Raw genomic sequence first — 22,038 nt, forward strand, 5'->3', positions numbered from 1 at the left:
AATGGGGTGATAAAAACATCTGTCTTCGTTTCTTCGGGTCTCAAAGAGTGTACAAGACCCTTTCCTGTGTGACAGAGAGAGAGGAGAGAGAGCGCGCTGCGCACATTGAGATGCTATCGCTCTCTCTGTCTCATTGTTCTTTTAACTTTGAGTCCCTCATCTTGATGCTGAAACAAAACAACCGCAGCGCGACCACAGACCACGCCACAGGCAGAGAGAGAAAGAGAAAAAGAGAGAGAGAGAGAGAGAGAGAGAGAGAGAGAGAGAGAGAGAGAGAGAGAGAGAGAGAGAGAAAGAAATAGAAAAAGGAGAGAGAGAGAGAGAGAGAGAGTGAGAGAGAGAGAGAGAGAGAGAGAGAGGAAAATAGAGTGAAAAGGCATGTGTACATTGTCATCAGACATTACAAAACCCTAAACTTTATTTAAACTCCTGACATTGCGTCGAATGTCTGTCACATTGTTTATTTTTTATGTGTCCTAATAAAAGAATGGAAAAGTTGACTACAGGGGTTGATGGCAGAAGTGAGCATCAGAAAAGTGCACATGGAATTGTAGTTCATAGTTACACTTTATTTTACAGTGTTTATACCTAATCACTTTGTAATAATTACACCTTGGTTTCTTTGGGATTCATTGAAAAAATCATCACTATGTATAGTAGCTGATGAACCATGTTTCTTTGGCATTGCTATCATATAATTTCCTATTAAATAAATAGGAAACACTTTAATTTACACTCTTGGGTAACACTTTATTTTACAGTCCCCTAAACACCAGTAGAAACAAGACTGTCAAATAAAGAATTACTCAGTTCACTTAAATCAAGCATTCTATGTACTCTGTTTATCAACATGTTCTGGTTTAGAGAACACGTTCACAACAGTCCGAAGACATTACATCTATCTGGAATGGTAAGTGGTTATCCTGAAGAGAGATGTGCTGAACATTTCATAGAATCTGAAGATATTCTAAGAATACTAATAAATGTACAAGAAATATGAATGCTTATGCCGGAGCATAATAAAACGTGACAGTGAAAACTATAACTGAAAAGTAATGCTGTCATTTAATCCATGATTTCTGTTTGAGCATAGTACAAATAATGTAAATCACTCATAAATATACACTTGAACAAACAATGTAATATCTATCAATGTAATATTAGGATTACATAAAACACAACAGCGCTCCTAAATGTATTCTTCTCTTTTATTTGATTTGAAAGATATTTGGGAAAAAAACAACAAAAAAAAAACAATGATATTGTGATCAGAACAATAGTAGTTAGTATATTTAGTTAAACACATATATAATATATAGTTAATCCTGTGTACAAAATGTAATGTAACTATGGTTGAAGATATTATTTTTTATATTTCTGCTATTCTCATCATTTGTAGCATTTGTAATCTCATAACTGTATTTATTTATATTTCCTTCTGACAGTATAATTGTTAACTTGGGCTCATCCATTTCTGTTACTATTGTTACACCAAAAGGAAATCAACAGCAGTGGCAAGAACCACTTTAATTTACATTTGTCATTCTTTCATTTTCCACAAGCTTAAAATCCATACAAATAGCTTTTGGAAGATAAAAAATGATTAAAAGCCAATCCTATACACTACAGTCCCCTGTATCACACGTTTGGTAAAATACTATACCAAAAATGTTTCATCAACAAATGGTTATGTACTATAAGAAACACTGAAATATAGTTCACCTTACACAAGTAATTCATTAAACAATGCTAGATGAATCATTAGGCAAACATTTCTTATGAAGTGCTGCATACAGTTTTGTCCTAAACAAACACAGACAAGGAATTAGCTAAACTCAACACATAAATGTTAACACAAATCTTCTGAAATAACAGAAACTTTGTCATCCATGAAAATATATATGTCTCTGACAGTTTAAACTGAGTACAAATTATTTTGAAGACTGAATATTTCAAATCTCCCTCTTGAAAGATCTCATGTCATTGCCATCAGCATTTCCAAAAACAAACAAGCCCCTTACCAACTAATGTACTCTTGGTTAATTTACAATAGACTGATAGACGTTAACACTATTGTGTTACACATTGTCAATTCTATAAATCTGGTTACAGATTATAGTGTGTTTACGTACATGTGTTTTGTGTCTGTCTGTCTGTCTTTGTCTGTGTCTGTGTCTGTCTGTCTGTTGGTGTTTTGTGTCTGTCTGTGTCTGTCTGTCCATTATCTCGCTCTAACGATGACAGACATGGCAAGCTTTGTCACAGCTAGTCAGCCATTGTTACTTACTGTATACTGAGATCATCCAACGGTAGCTTCTCTGTCTCTTCCCTTCCCACAATGCATAGAGCCCCTATAAGGGCAGGGTAAATTATCCTAATACTGCTGCTGTTCCATCTTAAATGAGAGGAGCCTACTTCTGACTGCATTTGAATGGCGAGTTACTCAAACTCTCTGTGTGTCTAATGTGGTCCTAAATATTCAGGGAACTCTCTCTCTCTCATAGGCATACCCTGGTCATCCCTCTAGGCACAAACACACACACACTATTTGGGGTCGGAGAGCCCTCATTGTGAGTAAGACAGGGAAGCCCCGGTAGGGGTAGAGAGAAAGCACCATGGAGGGTTAGGTGAGTCAACACAGATACAAAGGGATGGAAAGTGGCTAACTGTCAGAGCCCCTATATCTCTGTCTGACTGGCTCTTCCTGGACACCCACCTTCTAACTACAGAACACACCAACACAATGCACAATCCCCCTGTGGTTATGAGTTATTGCGTCACTTACAGACCTAAAGTTTCAGGCACTGACATTCAACATGACATTCAGATTTTAGTTACTTTAGGCTACATTAAAGTAAGTAAAAGTCATCTTTCCTTTTCCAAAGTAAAGAAAGGGCATGAGGTGACACAAGACATGATTGCAACATGAACAAGGTGAGAGGAGCACTTAATTGCATTTCTCAAATGGAAACTTAAATGGAACAGTTGTTATGCCTACAGCTGCCCCAGCTAGCACATTTGGTTCCTTGGAAGTTGTGGGAACATATGTTTTTGGTTACACATTGGTTGAGGGATCAAAGCCATAGGTTTCCTGAACAGTAATATGTAACTTTTTTTAAGCATCTGTTCTCGGAACGTTTGTTTTTAGGTTGTAGGGAGATTCTAAGAACGTTTTACTCTGGTTCTTTTAAAGTTTTCCTGGGAAGGTTAATGCTCTGAGAACAGAAATTATGTTATTTGGAGGTTTTTCAATAACTTCGTTAATACTTTCACTGAATGTTTCAATAAGACTTTTAATAACACTGCTGTCTTATTTTGGGGGAAACTTTTTTTTTACTCCAACGCATAGATAGGACACATGGAAATGTATTTCCTTAGGCATTAATCATACAAACAAATGTATTTTTTATTGTGACACAGCATCAATGAGATACAAATCAGTTCATTTTAGCCTACTTGAACAGAGCCCAGTTCAAAGGAAACAAGCACTCATTAAGATCAGGTGTGGCCAATTAGTGGGCCAAGACGGCTGAACACACTTAACAAAATAGAGGATAGATTGAGTTTTGTTGATGCTGAGCAGGGAATAGAGTACCACAGTATGAGTCATAATACCCATAACACCTAGCGGTCAAACAGAGAAATGGTTCCAATAGTTTTCCACCATTCATTTTTCCCATAGGGGATTTTAAAAACACTTTAAAAAAAGGATGTGTTTCGTGTAGGCTTACCCTGGCATGATGTTTTGATAACTTATGATCTGGACTAGACTGCCTAATCGAGGCAAAGGTAGGAATCTCTGGATTAACTATCTAATGTTAGCTAAATGTACTAATGAATACATTGGCAAAACATTTTATGGCCAATTCTGTGAACTGTCTTGTGCAAGTTTTAAATTGACACAATACCTTTTAGCAAAGATGTCATCGAAAGATGACATTTAAGTGTTTCTAAAATCCCCTATGGGAAAAATGAATAGTGGAAAAACAGTGGTATAAAGTACTACACAAGTAGTTTTTGAGGTACCTGTGCTTACTCTATTTATATTTTTGACTACTTTTAGTTTTACTTCACTACATTCCTAAAAACTTTTTACTCCATCCATTTTCCCTGACATCCAAAAGTACTCATTACATTTTAATGCTTAGCAGGACAGAAAAATTGTCAAATTCATGCTCTTATCAAGAGCATATCCCTGGTCATCCCTACTGCCTCTGATCTGGCGGACTCACTAAATACATATGCTTCGTTTGTAAATTATGTCTGAGTGTTGGAGTGTGCCACTGGCTTTCCCTAAATAACAAAATATTAATAAAATGGCATCTGGTTTGCTCAATATAATACATTTGAAATTATTTGTACTTTTATTTTTGCTTTTGATACTTAAGTATACTTTAGCAATTAAATGTACTTTTGATACTTGAGTATATTTAAATCCATTTATACTTTTTGTAGTATTTTACTGGGTGATTTTTCACTTTTACTTGACTCATTTTCTATTTATATATTTATATTGAGTTTCACTCAAGTATGACAATTTTCCACCACTGTGAAGGACTATTTGGCCTCCAAGTGATGCAGTGGTCTAAGGCACTGCATCACAGTGCTAGCTGTGCCACTGGAGATCCTGGTTTGAGTCCAGGCTCTGTCGCAGCCGGCCGTGACCGGGCGGCGCTCAATTAGCCCAGCGTCGTTCGGGTTAGGGGAGGGTTTGGCCGGCAGGGACGTTCTTGTCCCATCGCACTCTAGCAACTCCTGTGGCAAGCTGGGTGCAATGCACGCTGACACAGTTGCCATGTGTACAGTGTTTTCTCTGAAACATTGATGCGGCTGGCTTCTGGGTTAAGCGGGCATTGTGTTTCATAGTATGCATAGGACTCATCTCAACCTTCACCTCTCCTGAGTCCATACGGGAGTTGTAGTGATGAGACAAGACTGTAACTACCAATTGGATACCATGAAATTGTGGAGAATAAGAGGTAAAAAATGTCAAAGAAAAAAAGGGAAAAAATGATTGAAACCATTTCCAATGTGGGGCTCTATTTATATATTTAAGCAATAAGGCCCGAGGAGGTGTGGTATGTGGCTAAGGGCTGTTCTTGGGCATGGCGTAACTCAGATGGGCTGTCAGCGCCCGAACCACACAGTTTATAATTTCAAATAACATTCTTAGAATGTTCTCTGAACATTACTAAAGTTTTCTTGTGGATTTATGGAACGTTTTCTTAACGTTCCTTGAACAATTTGGAAACCTGTAGAACATGAACATGAGGAAACCTGTAGGAAACGTTATGCTGAAGTACTGAAATTCCCACAGAAGAACGTTGTTTGTTAACGTTCTTGGAACAATTTGAGAACATTACTTTAAATAAAACCACGACGAAACCTGTAGGAAACATTATCCTGAAGTACTGAAATTTGCACCGAAAACATTGTTTCTAGATGTTGTCAATGTCAAACCAGTTGGAGAATGTTCCTAGAACAATACCAACATTTTAATTAAATGTAACCTTGTTTGAACTTTTAGGAAATGTTCTGTTAAAGTACTTTTTTGTCAAGTTCCTTAAATGTGCTTAGAATGTTCCAAAGTCAAGCAACTATCCTGCACCATTCCCGGAAAGTTGTGGGAAGGTTGTATGCAAAATAACTCTAGCACAACCATGCTCTAACCAAGCTGTAAGAAACATGGTTTTCAGAACGTTATTTGCTAGCTGGGGCGGGCCTTGCAAAGAGAGTGTTGCTTAATATTGCTATATATATATATATTGAAGTTAATCTCATGTTGCTACATTGTTACAGGGTATAGGCCTATACAGCGTTGCGCCACATGTGATGTCTCTAGGCTGATCGTATGAGTTGGTTTCTGCAGCCTACACTCTTCCGTCAGTCTTCTGTATATCCTTTCCATTGAATGTACAGAAGCTTCTTTGTTCATATCTTAGCTGTGTTTCAAACTATTTCTAACTGAAGAGAAACGAACAAGCACTAACCTTTTTATGGGAAAGGATAGCAGCTTTGCTGAAGCAGACGAGTAGGGCGATGTCATGGCTCTGTCCAGCGTGCTGAAACTGTCACGTCCTTTCCTGCGTTTGGAGAGGTTGGCCAAACTGCAAATATAATGTGGGCGACACATTAACCTACGCAAACAAATAGGCAAGAGATAGGTGATTATAACCATGGCCTGTATGTCCGCCAGCCTGTAGCGTAATGTCCATGTTGATAGGCCTATAGTCACATGCGTGAAAGGGCAATGAAGTGGATACATGAGTCTAGGCTACAGAGTTGCTTTTTGAAAAATGTTAATGTCTCAAAACATTGGGTTCTGCAGGCGTGTTTCCTTGCTCACTTTGACTCGCATCCTCCTCAAAACCTAGGTCCCCGCTGATTCACCGACAACAGGTGCCGTCATTTTCATTTTCTGGACTGTTGGCTATTTTACGACAACAGGTGCCATCATTTTCATTTTCTGGACTGTTGGCTATTTTTGTAAAACGAGATGTTACTTTTGGCGTGAACTATTTCTTGCATTTAGGGGGCGATATGCCCGAACATTTATTCGCATCACTCAATATCTTTCACGAATAAGCCTTGTTATTTATGAACATTTATAGTTATAGATGTAAATGTTATCAAAATGAATCCAAAAGTTATATAAATGGATTTTAATTATATTTTATTTGCCCAAGGGAAGAACCCTAAAGTGTTGAATGAGCAGAGCCTCACTCTTCAAAAGAATCAAAACAATTATTTGAATGTTGTCTCAAATCATGTCATAATATTCAACATTTTATTTATTGACAAGCTGCTTACACATTTATTGAGAATCCTAGACTAATGCAATGCCTACTCACAATTTGTTATGTCTTTAGCAATATTGTATCCTTCCTGTACACTTGCCGCTGATTTTTCTACTGTGAATTGAAACAATTTAATTTGAGGAATTGAAAAAATAAATAGCACAGCTGTGTTTCAAACCAGCCTATCCTAACGTATTTTCAGCCACCCAGGTATCAGTTTATTTCTAATTATATTTCTAAATCTAATCTGCTATAGCCTATCTATGAAACTTTGACATAACACCACTGACGTAGGCTGTAGATTAGTAAATCACAGCCTAATGTTGACACGATAGTAGCCTACGCCTAACTACATTATTAATACATTACGCAACAAAGGTAATAGTAATAACACAAATACAATCAAATAAACACTTATATCACTTTATAGACCTATTGATGATATTATTCTGCTATTCTTGCAATACGATGTTTATCAAAGTGGCAGCACAGAGGCACGTCCTCAAAAGTGTATGTCATGACCTGCTGCTCTTGACTTAAATTTCTCCTTTGAAATGTTGACACATTGTGCTGTGTGTGTGCGCTTCAAAGCGCGTGTGGTTTTTTGCGTAAAGCCAGCCTGTAGCGAAGCGCAGCGCGGATTGGTGGGCTCTGCTCGAGCAGACTTGCAGACCACCTTGGGATACACGAGCTCTGTGCAAGACTCCTGCAATGACCTCTTTTACCAGTGATGAAAGAAGACTCTGGGCGGGGTTTAGGGTCGTGTTGAGCTCCTCATCACACCTGTTTCTACATCCCATGAAGAAGAGCTTGAACGTGTTGCTGTGCAAAAATACATGAAAATGGTCCAAAAGTGGATGCAGACACTTGTTTTACTGTTCTTTTGTCAAGGTAAATCAGACTTTTTCATATTACTATCCTGTAGTACGTTTATTCCCTTCAGAGTAGGATAGTTTTAAAGTCGTCGATGGATTTCAACGATATTGCCAGAACACTTGCTCTCTCACAGACCTAGTTCATAAAAAGTGTTGCTATATAGGCCAGGCCTGCTCTACATCATTTTATATTGTATTTTAATTTCATTTTGAATGGTAACGTCTTTGTTGGCCTAATCAATTCTGTGTTTTAGGTTTGTCTAGAGTGTATTTTTAAATGAAATATATTGTTTAGGCTATAGCCTAAACATCATATGTGTCACGTTTCAGTAATTGCATTTTGAATTAGCCTAATAAGACATCTTCAGTAATACATTATTAATGTATTCATTAGTTGAATCTCTAATTTATTTTTAATCACAAACGTTATCAGAAACTCTCCAACTGAGTTCTCTGACAGAGAAAACGGATGGAGAGAGGGTGGAGATCACTTGTGCACCAGTCTCTAAGACTAAGAGCAACATGGTGATTTGGTTTAGAGTGCAAGACAACGCTGGAATGGAGTTTATTGCATCGTTTAGTACCAAGGACGGTATGAAGAAAACAAACTTTAACAATGAGGTCTTCAGCGAGGAGCAGATAAACAAAAACATCTTGATACTGAAGGCTTTCAAAAAGGCTCGAGATAGTGGCGTCTACAGCTGTGCATCAATCAATGGTAACGCGCTTGTGTTTGGTGAAGTAACTCGACTTGCTGGGCCAGGTGAGTAGGCTAGCTAGGCTACATTACATAAATAAATTCTATCAGAATAATACAATTATAGAAATCAATGTTTTTTTTTTATCAGATGTTCTTTAAAGCCTATTAACAGTCTGAAAGTTATCCATGCTAACACATTCACTTTTTAGCCCCTATGACAACAACAACCACGACGACTACACCAATGACCACAACCATAGAGCTAACCAGCTCTACAACTGCCAAGTCGTGCAAAGGTAGAATATTTATTGACATCATCATCATCACATGTATTCTTATCATAATATAAATGTCCTCATATTTTTTATTGAGTTGATTTGGATAATCATAGTAGAATATTTCATTATCCAATGGTGTTTATCGTTGTAACACATTTATCCCAAATGTCTTCTTTGTTTGACTTGTGTTTTTGCAGTGGGAAAGGTGGACCCTACTGCATCCTGTGAGTTGATTGTTTGGGCCCCATTGACTGCTGGCTGTGGCTTCCTCTTCCTCCTCCTCATCATCACTGTATGCCATTGCAACCGTGAGTCCTGCATTCACTCACCAATATAGCCCCATGTACCCATTCACTCACCAATATAGCCCCATGTACCCATTCACTCACCAATATAGCCCCATGTACCCATTCACTCACCAATATAGCCCCATGTACCCATTCACTCAACAATATAGCCCCATGTACCCATTCAATCACCAATATAGCCCCATGTACCCATGAAACACCCACCCACCAAACAAAACAAGAGTATTGAACCAACTTATGTAAATATGCTGCCATCATTTTCCAGTTAGAATGTATGAACATTTTCATATAAATTCCATATCATTTTTTAAATTAATAATATTATATCAATATTATATATTATTTATTTGTTGTTTCTTTTGTTTCAGGGATAAGAACAAAAAGATGCCCACATCATTACAAAAGACAGTATGTTTTCCTTCTTTAATATGTCAAACATGAGTCCTGTTATGATGTATGCAGCCTAGAAAATTAGTAGTTGAAAAAAAGAGAAGGTCCACACTTTTGAGTTTTCTCCCCTAAAAGTCCAACTGAGTTTGTAGTTAGAAAGACGAGCTTCTCTTATTTTTCTCTTGTATTCAGGCCGAGAATGGCAGCTCCGGGGCAACAACATCCTATAGCCAACAACAGACTTTTCTAACCCTCAACAGGTATATCATGAATAAACTCTCCTCAACTTAAATATTCCTTTTACATTCTAAATTGAGAGGTGTGTTTTAGTATAGGATGAAGCAGCACGCACAAGCTATGTATGAACACAAAAATAATATATTGGTTATTTCAAAAATTATTTCTCATAATAATCTTTTGTGAATATTATTGTTCAGTGATTATAGTAAGGTAATTCAACTTCTCGCTATAAAAAACAAGAGAACCCAAAGCACACCCTATTGTTTGAGTGACTACATTTAAAAAAAATAACAATTGAACATATTAAAACTACCTGACATTCGCAATGTAGTTACTAATGCTTATAACACAGATGATTTATATAACACAGATGATTTATATAACACAGGTGATTTATGTAGCTTACTACATGTTTATTGTCTATTCTTCTCACAGACACTGAGAGAGACGCAAGATGGTGCGACGTCTCTACTATCAACCATTCAGTTTGTTAAATGATACATTTTTACTGAGACATTTACCTCCGTAACACCATTGAAATAGTATAAATATACGAATTCTCGCTCTCTTCATTTAATCAACATAATAGCTTTATGGCAGGTTTGTGTAGATGATTCATGTCGTTACTCAGTCTAATGACGAGATATGTATTGCTTATAGCTTAGTTTAAAATGATGTTATGAGATACTTTTCTCCTTATGACTTTCATGGTCTGTAAATGAAACCAAAGACAAAAGCTCTGCAGTGAAACTTCAATAAAACCAAAGGTAACATTTTCTAACTCAAATGTCGTATTCAGTTTCTTCCTAGACTTCTATGAATCTTTGGTAGAAATGTGCCATATAAAGCAATATTTTTGCAATACTTGAGTGATTGAACCACAGTGTATGTAATGGTGTGTGTTCTTGTTACTGTAGGACCATGTTAAAGTGAACCTCTATCTCCGTTACTCTCTATTAGTAACCTCTTACAATCTGAATGAAAAGACAGAAATGGTTAAACTACATAGATTTGTATTCAAATGTTTTGAAATCTATTCAAATTCTACTCAAGTGTCCAAGGCCATTGCACAAAAAAAAGAATAGCCTACTTAAATTGGAGTTGAACACGTACCAAAGCTCCGAGAAGGAAGCAGCTTTGTAAAGCTTAGCAAAATTGAAAAACTACTGAGTTGCTTCATACAAGAAGTGAAAGATTTTCAGAATATTACATGTGAATTTAAAAAATATACAGTATATTATAAAGTTCTTCCCCCTAACTGCAACACAAATATACAGTAAGTTCCCTATACCGCAGGATCCTTTTACACAAATGTATTCTACTACTGTCATATCTTGTTTTTGGCATTTACTTATTGGAATTAATTCATTTATTGGCGAAATACATTTAGGTTACCTCATGTTAGCTACAGGTTACCCATGTTAGCTTCTGTTTTCGGTTGTTGAGGGTGGCACAAGGAGTTACTTCAGACCCATGAATGTTGAATACACACAACACAATTATTATTCTCATTTAAAAAATAATAATAATAAATTAATTCCCATTTCCAAAATATCTCTCAAGTTTTAGGTTTGAGACCTGCACCTAAATATGTAGATTTATGCAAAGTAGACTATGCTGTACACTAGTGTATTATGGTGGCTGTCCACTTAAGAGAGAACTCGCTTTTCTGTGTACATCAAGATTAGACAGATATCCCGATCCTACATACACACTATTCCTAAACTATACTGTTCCTAAACCCAGATGACATTCACAATTACCCCCCCAACGCTGTAGCAATGTTGCAGCAACATCACTGGTACATTGGGGCAATGCAGACTGTTAGCTGGGATGGACAGTCAGTCAAGACACTTGTGGGCAAGCCCAATATTACATTTTCCTCACAGGATTCAACAAATTCTCTGTCAATCCTAGGAAATAAGTTAGGACAAACTCTTACTCTCTCTCTCTCTTTCTCTCTCTCTCTCTCTCACTCTCACTCTCTCGTTCTCTCATTCTCTCTTTCTCTCGTTCTCTCTCTCTCGTTCTCTCTCCTCATCTCAACGGAAAGAAACCAAAACTAGTACAATCTTCTGTCATGTGCAAAACCAAGCAGGAAAGGCGTTGCACACTGTGTGTGTTTGTTTTCTATCAAGTATACGTTCTCCTCCATTTAGAAAAATATAATCATTGTTCACAGCAGCTCCCTCGAGTGGCGCCTCCTTGTGGCAAGGGACTTGTAGTGCGCTATAAGCCTGCAATGCATCAGAAATGTACATCAGTCAATGTCACAGGCCAAACACTACCAGTCAGAAGTTTGGTCACACCTACTCATTCAAAGGTTTTTCTTTATTTTTTTACAATTTTCTACATTGTAGAATAATAGTGAAGGTATCAAAACTATGAAATAACACATAAGGAAACCTAAATAGTGTTCAACAAATTATATTTGAGATTCTTCAATGTAGCCGCCCTTTGCCTTGATGACACCTTTTTGCGCACTCTTGGCATTCTCTCAACCAGCTTTATTTATTTTATTTAACTTTAATTTAACTAGGCAAGTCAGTTAAGAACAAATTATTATTTACAATGACGGCTTAACCCGGCCAAACCCTAACCCGGACGACGCTGGACCAATTGTGTGCCACCCTATGCGACTCCCAATCATGGCCGGTTGTGATACAGCTTGGAATCGAACCAGGGTCTATAGTAACGCCTCTAGCACTGAGCTGCAGTGCCTTAGGAGCTTCATGAGGTAGTCACCTGGAATTCATTTCAATTAACAGGTGTGCCTTGTTAAAAGTTAATTTGTGGAATTTCTTTCCTCCTTATTGCGTTTGAGCCAATCAGTTGTGTTGTGACAAGGTAGGGGTTGTATACAGAAGATAGCCCTATTTGGTAAACGACCAAGTCCATATTATGGCAAAAACAACTCAAATAAGCAAAGAGAAACGACAGTCCATCATTACTTTAACACATGAAGGTCAGTCAATACGTAAAATTTCAAGGACTTTGAAGGTTTGTTCAAGTGCAGTTGCAAAAACCATCAAGCCCTATGATAAAACTGGCTCTCAGGGGGACCACCACAGGAAAGGGTTACCTCTGCTGCAGAGGATAAATTCATTACCAGCCTCAGAAATTGCAGCCCAAATAAATGCTTCACAGAGTTCAAGTAACAGACACATCTCAACGTCAACTTTTGGTTGAATTTCTGCAAAGAAACCACTACTAAAGGACACAAATAAGAAGAAGAGACTTGCCTGGGCCAAAAAACACGAACAATGGACATTAGACCGGTGGAAATCTGTCCTTCGGTCTGATGAATCCAAATTTGAGATTTTTGGTTCCAACCGCCATGTGAGACGCAGAGTAGATGAATGGATGATCTCCGAATGTGTGGTTTCCACCGTGAAGCATGGAGGAGGATGTGGATGATGTGGGTGTGCTTTGCTGGTGACACTGTCTGTGATTTATTATTATTATCCAGTGGAAGGGGGAAATACAAGTTTATGGCCCATATCAGTAGTGTCCTGAGAGAGAAGAACAATGTTTGTACAGATGGGTAGGAGGAGACTCAGCCTATGAGGAACAGTCAAATATCAGTGCTTGTGTGAAGCACAAGCACATTGTCTAATGCAGCTGTAATGATCCTCTGGGAATAATTCAACTCGGTTAAGCTTTCATAGTGTCCGTTGAGTTATTTGCTCTGAGAATTAGAACCTTACACCGCCAACCAACAGAACATCTCAGGGCCTGTATTCAAAAAGCGTCTCAGCGTAGGAGTGCTGATTTAGGATTAGGTCTCACCCCTGTCTATATAATCTTATTCATTATGATCTAAAAGGCTAAACTGATCCTAAATCAGCCCTCCTACTCTGAGACTCACTTTAGCGGTCTGTTAGTTTGTTAGTCTGCAGTAGGTAAGTACCTCCAGTCTGGGCTGTCTCTGCTCTGTTGTCACAGCTACTGAGGCTGCAGCTGGACCAGCGGATGAAGACAAGTCTATAGACAAGAGGTCAAGGGCCTCGCTGTCATCCATCGACGGCTGTAAGGAGAGAAGAAGATGGTCGCTTATGTACTGTACATCTGGTTTACATGACCTAAACATGACCTTTAGGAGTTGCAACACAGTATGACATTGAATATGACGGATCTGTGCGATTATAGATACAATTGGGCAGAAACCTCACCTGCTTGGGTCTAACATCAGCCTGGACTTTGGCCTCTGCCATTGCCTTTAAGAATAAAATAAACATAACCTTATACAGCCTTGTTTACACCCTATATCCACCTCACATAACTTATGGGCACAGGGAATAAATTGTGTTTTATTATTTAGTCCAAAAGTGATCAGAATGGTACAGTATTGTTTATGGTTTATTGTGAAATGTTTCGGGTATGTAGTGGAACATAAATACACATAAAGGTTGTTTGCCGTTTTATTTACACACCTATTAGCACATTAGATTTGCATTAGCGTCTTCAGGATTCCCCGTTTTATTTCCTACTACAACCCTGGATATGTTACCTTTTGGTCTTCCTCTGTGTGCCGGAACTCAGCTGGAAGGCTGTCATCTCTCTCCCCCACCTTGGTAAGCTTCTCTTCCATAATCTTTTTATCCTAGGATGAGCAGCGAGCAGACTGAGATCAAATAGCAGATAGCGCACGCACATATGCTGGCAAGTTACAATGGGAATCTGACTGACCCGATATCTTGGACGTGAATGAAGCATAAGACAACAATGATATCACATGAAGTGTGTCTCAGTACCTGGCGGTCAACAGCAGATTTGACTGCAGGAGCAACAGCTGGGGCTACAAAGTCCCCTGCCAGGGCATCCAAGGCAAAGTCATCTGAGGCCTGGAGACAGAGGAGAGAGACATTTAAAAACAAGAACAAGGCATGTACATGTTAATTAAGCTGTTATACTACTGATAATGAATAAACGAAGCAGCTAGCCATAAAAACACATATTGGATGATCATAGATTCATACAGAGCAGACCAATCAGTGGATGGGTTGATTAGTAAGTGACCAATGGTAGAGAGTGTCGTTCACCTGTGTTGGAGGAGCATTGGGGCAGAGGACAGCTGGAGCCACAGAGGAAGACATGAAGTCACCTGACAGGATGGTGAAGCTGATGAAGCTCAGGATGTCCGGAGCTTGACCATAGTCAATGAAAAGAGAGAGACTTGCGCTTTGCCTCTTTGAGACTCACCTCTGGCTTGGGAGGAGGCAGGTCTTTGCCTATATAAGTCACCTCTTTCTTGCACTATAAACCCCATGGCATTTTTTGTTGTTATTTTTACCCCCTTTTTCTCCACAATTTCACGATTATGATCTTGTCTCATCACTGCAACTCCCCAACGGGCTTGGGAGAGGCGAAGGTCAAGTCATGCGTCATCCAAAATGTGACCTACCAAACAGCGTTTCTTAACACCCACTCGCTTAATCCTGAAGTCAGCTGCAGCAATGTGTCGGGAGAAAATCTGTTCAACTGACGGGTTGAGCCCCAGGCAGTAGTCATACTGCAACACTGCGATGCAGTGCCTTAAACCGCTGAGCCACTCGGGAGGCCCCTGCAAGGCATTTTTAACTCAAATACTTATAGTATGTTGAACTCCAAGTCAATGAAAATTAATTATTGCTTAAAATGTTTGTGGTACTGACTCAAAACTAAATGAGAAGTCACACCAACTCTATTATTTAAAGTTATGATAACAAATACACTTTTTTTCCCAGCATGCACTACTGCAGGTAGATTGTTTGGAATTGTTTTTAATATCTGTGTTTCTGCATGTACATTGAGTGATTAATATTGTGCTACACAAAGATAAATAACCTACATTTTTCTAAACTAATCCAATAGTATAATTAGAATTTTTGCACCCATTAATTAAATGGTTATTCCAGTTTGAATGTGTTAGGTAGTCTCCTCCCACTGTTCCTAACCCTGGCAGTCATTATGAATGCAGGTTGTGGGTGAATACAAATTTCAACTGTTGGATGGCTTATCTCTGCCTGGATTCCAATATGAATTACACATCCCTTTACAAGCCAAAAAGCATTTCGCTACACCCGCAATAACATCTGCTAAATATGTGTATGTAACCAATAACATTCGATTTTGATTTGATAATGTGACTTGCAGGTAAGGTTGCAAAATGCTGGTACATTTCACAGGTTTTCCAGAAATCCTGTTTGGAAGATTCCTTGAAATCCTTCAATCAGGATTTTTTTGTAAATATGGGAATTTTGGGACAGTTAGCGAATTTTGAAAACCTACTTGCAGGCCTGATGTGGCCTGTTAACCATGAGTTTCGGGCCACTGTATTAGAGTAAAGCTAAGCCTCAAAATAAGGCCTTATGAGATATGTAATGTCATTGAGTTGAATTATAATGATAACATTCACCTAGAACATCACTTGGTCAAGGCCACAGGACTGAAAAATAATTAATTCAACAACCATGTCTCTGTCACTAACAAATACAATTATGGGTGGTAACTCTACAATTCACTTGAAAAGGCAAGGCACACTGGGAAATGATATTGGAGTTGTGGCTTAGTAGGGGCTTACTCACATTTCTCAAGCTGATGCAACTCAAATTTGGTCACCCTACAGGATCACAGTGACTCTATCGGGTTGAGTAACGACTACAAAATCACTTTATGTAACTGTACTCAGTTATATTTAGTGCAACAGGTTTCCTCCAAAGTTTTAAGTAATGACAGCACATTGGAGTTTACAGTGAGGGAAGAGGGGAGAGAGGGCCGATCAACTATGTAAACTTGTCTCACCCGCTCTCTATTCTCTCTGAGCTCTAGGCTAAAGCCAATGCAGTGGAAGACAGAACACTTCTGAACTTTTGCTTTTTGAGTGTACATTAGTTAACTACTGCAACTGTTTTGTATTTACTGATTATATTTGAGGTAAGGCAAATTGATACAATTGAGGAAATCAGTTTCCTAAAATTTTTTAAGTAAACTTACAGTTACATTTGAGTTATGGTAAATTATAGTTTCTAAGTAAGGTGGACTTTGCTAAACTCAAACATTTAAAGTATTGCAACTTATACTTAAGTGACTTTGACTTTTTTTATTTTATATTGTGGCGTTAACTTCACCATATTGATTTAATTTTATTTATAGAGAAATCAAATGAACTAAGCTGATTTACATGAAAAATGTAGGTATACCTTACAAGAAATACTGCATTTCTATTACTCATTTGAAGGTAGTTTTGCTAACTTCAGCTATTTACGTTTCTTAATTAACTTTTTTTTAAATTACGTAGCCAGGACATTTATCCGGTTTTACAGTGTGTCATTGTCTCATTGCTCAAGTGGTTTGCAAGTGATTTCCATTTTTCTAATGGTTGTCGATTCCTTTGGGTCTTCTTTTTCACTGTTCTTATCACTGTCTGTGCTGTGCAACTATTTGCAATGCATCATCAGTGCTACAATGTTATCATTACCGTATCATTACTGGCCAAAAGTGATCACACTAATGCACATTCTCTCCTCAACATTCCCAACATGTGTTGCAACACAATCTCACACTCAATTCGTGCAAATATGCACAAAAAGTATTTCAGCAGATTTTGTGAATTTTTGTGCTTTTTTGGTGTTCTACACTGCCTTTGTGTCCCACATTTATTTATATTAAAAAAAACTAAACAATTTAACAACCCAATATTATTCATTAACATTTCGGTTCGAGTTGTGAAGCATAAACAAAATAAACACGGAATACGTTGATACACAACAAAAGCCGGGACTCCACAGATCATGAGGATATTTTACTTGTCTGCCGTTATTGACACTAACCCCGAGAGTCAAAATGTTTATTTTACACAACGTTTTCACCAAACAGCAAACATCTTACACGGTAAGCTTTGATTTGGTCTGTGTTTGAGCTATAGCTACATGGGGGGTATCAAATTAATCCTTAGGTTAGTAGGAACAAATCTAGCCTAGTTCATGCATTACTTAATAGCAACATCGAATGTCCACCGACTGACTAGAACTGAGTGACATTGCCTGCTTAAGCGCTGTAGGCATCCATTACACAGGGGATTGGCTACTATGGCACCTTGACAGTATAAGCTTTCCAGGGATATGCAGTTGACCTGGGTGGGGCAAAGCAAGGTCTAGAACCTTTTATGCGTAATGTGAACTATTACTACCTGACTCAGCAATACATGACGCCCAGCTTCACCATATGATCATCAGTGAGCCTGATGATCACTCAGCTGGGCCTGCCAGAGTGGCAGTACGCCTTCATCCCCTACGGCCCCAGGCCAACGTAGTATACCGTCACTCCATAGAACGGGCTAGTGCGGGGTCCAGGGATTTGGCTGGAATTGTCGGTAAATTAAAGAGGATACATGGGGTGGCTTAATGCACTTGAAAGAAGTGACCCATTGTTCTTATGTATGGAGTATAGATATCAGTGTAAATATGGTAGACATACATGTATCATTGGCCCACTATCATGTAGCCTATGTAAGTAAAATGCTAAATCAGCATGGCCAAAAATGTGAGCCACTGCATACAAGGTAAAAATTGATTTTGTTTATTTCAATGTATATACAATATAATATGCAGTAATGTCAAACCTAACATACCCCACTTAGTTAGGCTTTTCAGTCACCTCGGCTAAAACAAATAAATCCCTGGATTATGTTTAAAAACTGGATTATGCCTAAAACAGGGGACTATGCTTCAAACGGGATTATGCCTAAAGGCGTCTGCCTGCTTCCCATCAGAAACAGTTTGTGTATATATTATTATCACATCTTGTGACGTTTTTGTTCATTTTGGTATTCGACAAGGTTTTTTTTGGCTGTTTGTGCACACAACATTATTTCTTGAGGAAAACCGAAGTTCGCTAATTGATAGGGATTAGTATAGTAGGGATTCTTCAATTAAGTGTTTGTGAGAGACAACTTGTTTTCATGCACTTGAGAAACTTGGCACCAAACATCTTAGTTAGATGTAAAATTAACCGACTAAGACCTCCTCGACAATAATAAATATAGAACATATGGAATTGGCATAGATTAATTCCACTGCGTCTCAAGAGGGACAAACAGTACTATAGACACTTTTTTCTCATTTTTCAAGTGAAAGTCTTTTAAGGGAGTATGCGAGGCATAGACATTCACTTACCTTGCCAAGTTCTGCTAGGAGCAAACCAAACCTAGTATGCAGACGTCTTAAGACACAAGTGTGTTGACTAAGGTAGGTTGAACGTTGACCCCAAGCTCTGACCCCATGGAGGGTCATTAAATTCATTTGTTCCATTGCCCTGCCGCCCTTCCATACCTTGACTAGATCTCACTTCAAATGTTGTTTGTATTTTAGTCATTTAGCAGATAAGTGTATCCTAAAATGACTTATAGTAAGTAACTTAGAGGAAGTTCATAGAAATGTCTGTCTACTATTTGATTTAACAACTTACAATAAGGTTTAGTTATGTCAGTCTGAAACAAGTCTGTCTCATGAAAGAGATTTCTATCGGCACACAAACCTGGATAAGATCAGTTTAACACCACACGTTTGTTTGGTTGCTTTTTTATTTGGCTGGTTGGTTGTTTAGTTAGTTGGTTGGTTGGTTGGTTGGTTGGTTAATTGGTTGGTTGGTTAGTTAGTTTATTTGGTTTGTTAGTTGGTTGGTTGTTTATTTGGTTGGTTAGTTAGTTTAGCCATTGTGCTTGTATTGTTCCTCCTCTCTCCCCAACAGCAGTGGGCGTCTCTCTACAAACCTCTGACATTCCACTGTGAGCCCACTATGGCTGACCTGGCCGGAGAGCAGACCGTCAACAAGCTGGACCCCAACAAAGACTTACAGGGCAAAGCCAAGCTGCCCGTCCACAAGAAGAAACAGTCGGCCCAGTGAAGCATGGGGGGCACTGCCGAGGGGTAGAGGGGCTCAGGGAGACATAGTAGGGGCAGGGGTATGCCAGGGTTTCCCCTACATTTGTGTCTTGGGTGGGGTGAAAAGGGCCCACATCTAAGGCTGCTAGTGTCAGGAGTTCACCTAGGGGTCATGATTGGGGATGTACCAAATGATTGATGTATTAGAATAATTGATTATGTTTATGTTGTATTAATAGAAGGGGAGGGGTTATAAGACCCCTCCTTAGATTTATAGGGTCCTAGACTACAGATTAACAATATATATACATTATGAGGTTTAATATTGTTCCACAGTACTTTGATAGGCTCTCTGCCTCTTATGAAGAAACTGTCTGAGAAATGTGTGACTGTGAAGACAGAACTCTGCAGGGGAGTATAAGAGACAGGAGTCTAGTCAGACATTCCACTATAAATCAACTTGGACATTTACTGCTAAGCTTTTAGATAACACATTAAAAGCCTTGTTTATATAGCTGTGTAGGCATGGCTTTGGTCTCATGAGTAAAAGATAATGACGTAGGCAGTGACATCACGAGGGCTGGACTTCGGGTTTGATAAAATAACATGTGACCTTTGCTTTGATGCAGAACTTACTCGGAAACATCCGTGCTATGTTCCTGATTGTCAACTTCTGTCTGCAATTGCATTAATAATGTTTTTTTAATTATTTAATTAAATATATTGTCATAATACTAATTTCACCAAGGAGCCAATGATTGACAAGGAACAAGGAGGAACGAACCCCAACATTTGGCAAGCTTGCCAGGAGTGAGTGTCCCCCCGGTTGGCGGAGATTCCACACCAAGTTGCCAGAGCTCAAAATTAAATAAGGTAAGCAGACACACGTTTAATCTAAGTCTGTAATTAAATGGCATTCGCTGATGTGGTTCCCCACTAAAAAAGTAAATGGCACCTCACTCAATCTAAATTATAGACATACACTTTGAATATGACATAGTCGGATCTTAATTTGGTGACGTTACGTAACGGACTATTGGTGAAATGCATGATGTCAATATATGATGAATGAATTTCATGTTTGAAGAGGTGATTCATTGATAATCATCCATTATATATTGGGAGGTAATGCAGTGATCAATACTTTTGGTTTTGAAGAGGGGATTCAGTGAGGATCATCCATTATATATTGGGAGGTAATGCAGTGATCATTACTTTTGGTTTTGAAGAGGTGATTCCGTGATAATCATTCATTAGATATTGGGAGGTAATGCAGTGATCATTACTTTTGGTTTTGAATAGGTGATTCAGTGATAGTCATCCATTATATATTGGGAGGTAATGCAGTGATCAATACTTTTGGTTTTGAAGAGGGGATTCAGTGAGGATCATCCATTATATATTGGGAGGTAATGCAGTGATCATTACTTTTGGTTTTGAAGAGGTGATTCCATGTTAATCATCTATTTTATTTTGGGTAGTATAAACTAGTTATTTTTTATTTTTGTAGAGGTACCCAGCGAATGAGTTGAGTTGGTTATGAATAGTGGTAATTGTGTGTGAAATTTACCAAGTGAATGAATTGAGTTGTTTATGTATAGTGCGTTGTATGTTTCATTGTTTGTTTGTCTGTGGATTATGGCGGGGTTTATTGGGTAATGGCCCAATGGTGGAATAAAAAGTTAGGAGTAGGACAGAAATTATTTGAATAAAAGTTGAATGTATTTGTTAGTGACACTTTCCTACCATAGGACAGTATTGTGATTCTATCACCACCAGGGGGCACTGGAGTATAACATATTACTGTTGCTCCATACCCTTCAGATATAATATTAGGAATTGAAGTCTAGCATGCGGTTGTCTCTGTGAGGCCTGTGTGTAAAATATATTTGAGTTTAGTAGAACCGTTTACTATAGCCTAGAGTAAGTGAGAGTAGAATTAGGATGTCAGTATCAACCACTGTTATTTAACACACACTGAAAGAAGATAGAGGAGAATGTACTGTATATAGGCATATTCCTACATATTACACCCACTTTAGGATAACCCTATAGAAATTGGAAAACACATTACACGCAGACTATCTAAATAATTCCTCAGCGGCCTTGGTCGCACCTGTCGGTGCATTGTCTGACTGATCTTCCACTCTCACAGGGTAACACCGCGATCCTGGTCATTGTGGATCGTTTTTCTAAGTCCTGTCGTCTCCTCCCTCCTCCCTCGGTCTCCCTATGGCCCTACAGACTGTGGAGGCCTTGTTTACACGTCTTCCGGGACTACTGGGTGCCTGAGGATATAGTGTCTGATCAGGGTCCCCAGTTCATTTCTAGGGTCTGGAAGGCGTTCATGGAACGTCTGGGGGTCTCGATCAGTCTTACTTCAGGGTTTCACCCCGAGAGTAATGGGCAGGTGGAGAGAGTGAACCAGGATGTGGGTAGGTTTCTACGGTCCTATTGCCAGGACCGGCCGGGGGAGTGGTCGGCGTTCGTGCCCTGGGCCGAGATGGCACAGAACTCGCTCCGCCACTCCTCCACTAACCTCTCTCCCTTCCAGTGCGTACTGGGGTATCAGCCGGTTCTGGCGCCT

At 38.7% G+C, this 22,038-nt stretch overlaps 2 protein-coding genes across 2 annotated transcripts; one reads left to right on the forward strand and one right to left on the reverse strand.

The window, feature by feature from the left end:
* Positions 1-7,450: 7,450 nt before the first annotated feature.
* Positions 7,451-10,376, forward strand: LOC139414427 (CD8a molecule). The gene is made up of 7 exons (XM_071162339.1): positions 7,451-7,688; positions 8,106-8,435; positions 8,582-8,668; positions 8,848-8,958; positions 9,327-9,366; positions 9,541-9,608; positions 10,024-10,376. The coding sequence occupies exons 1-6, from the start codon at positions 7,634-7,636 to the stop codon at positions 9,596-9,598; spliced, it is 681 nt and encodes a 226-aa protein (XP_071018440.1). The 5' UTR covers positions 7,451-7,633; the 3' UTR covers positions 9,599-9,608; positions 10,024-10,376.
* A 3,092-nt stretch (positions 10,377-13,468) lies between these two features.
* On the reverse strand, positions 13,469-14,857 carry LOC139412670 (calpastatin-like). The gene is given in 6 exon segments (XM_071159331.1): positions 13,469-13,615; positions 13,761-13,805; positions 14,099-14,272; positions 14,313-14,432; positions 14,631-14,734; positions 14,833-14,857. Coding segments are annotated over 6 exon segments (615 nt in total).
* Positions 14,858-22,038: the final 7,181 nt, after the last annotated feature.

The sequence above is a fragment of the Oncorhynchus clarkii genome, chromosome 7 (assembly GCF_045791955.1).
Source record: "Oncorhynchus clarkii lewisi isolate Uvic-CL-2024 chromosome 7, UVic_Ocla_1.0, whole genome shotgun sequence".
NCBI lineage: Eukaryota > Metazoa > Chordata > Actinopteri > Salmoniformes > Salmonidae > Oncorhynchus > Oncorhynchus clarkii.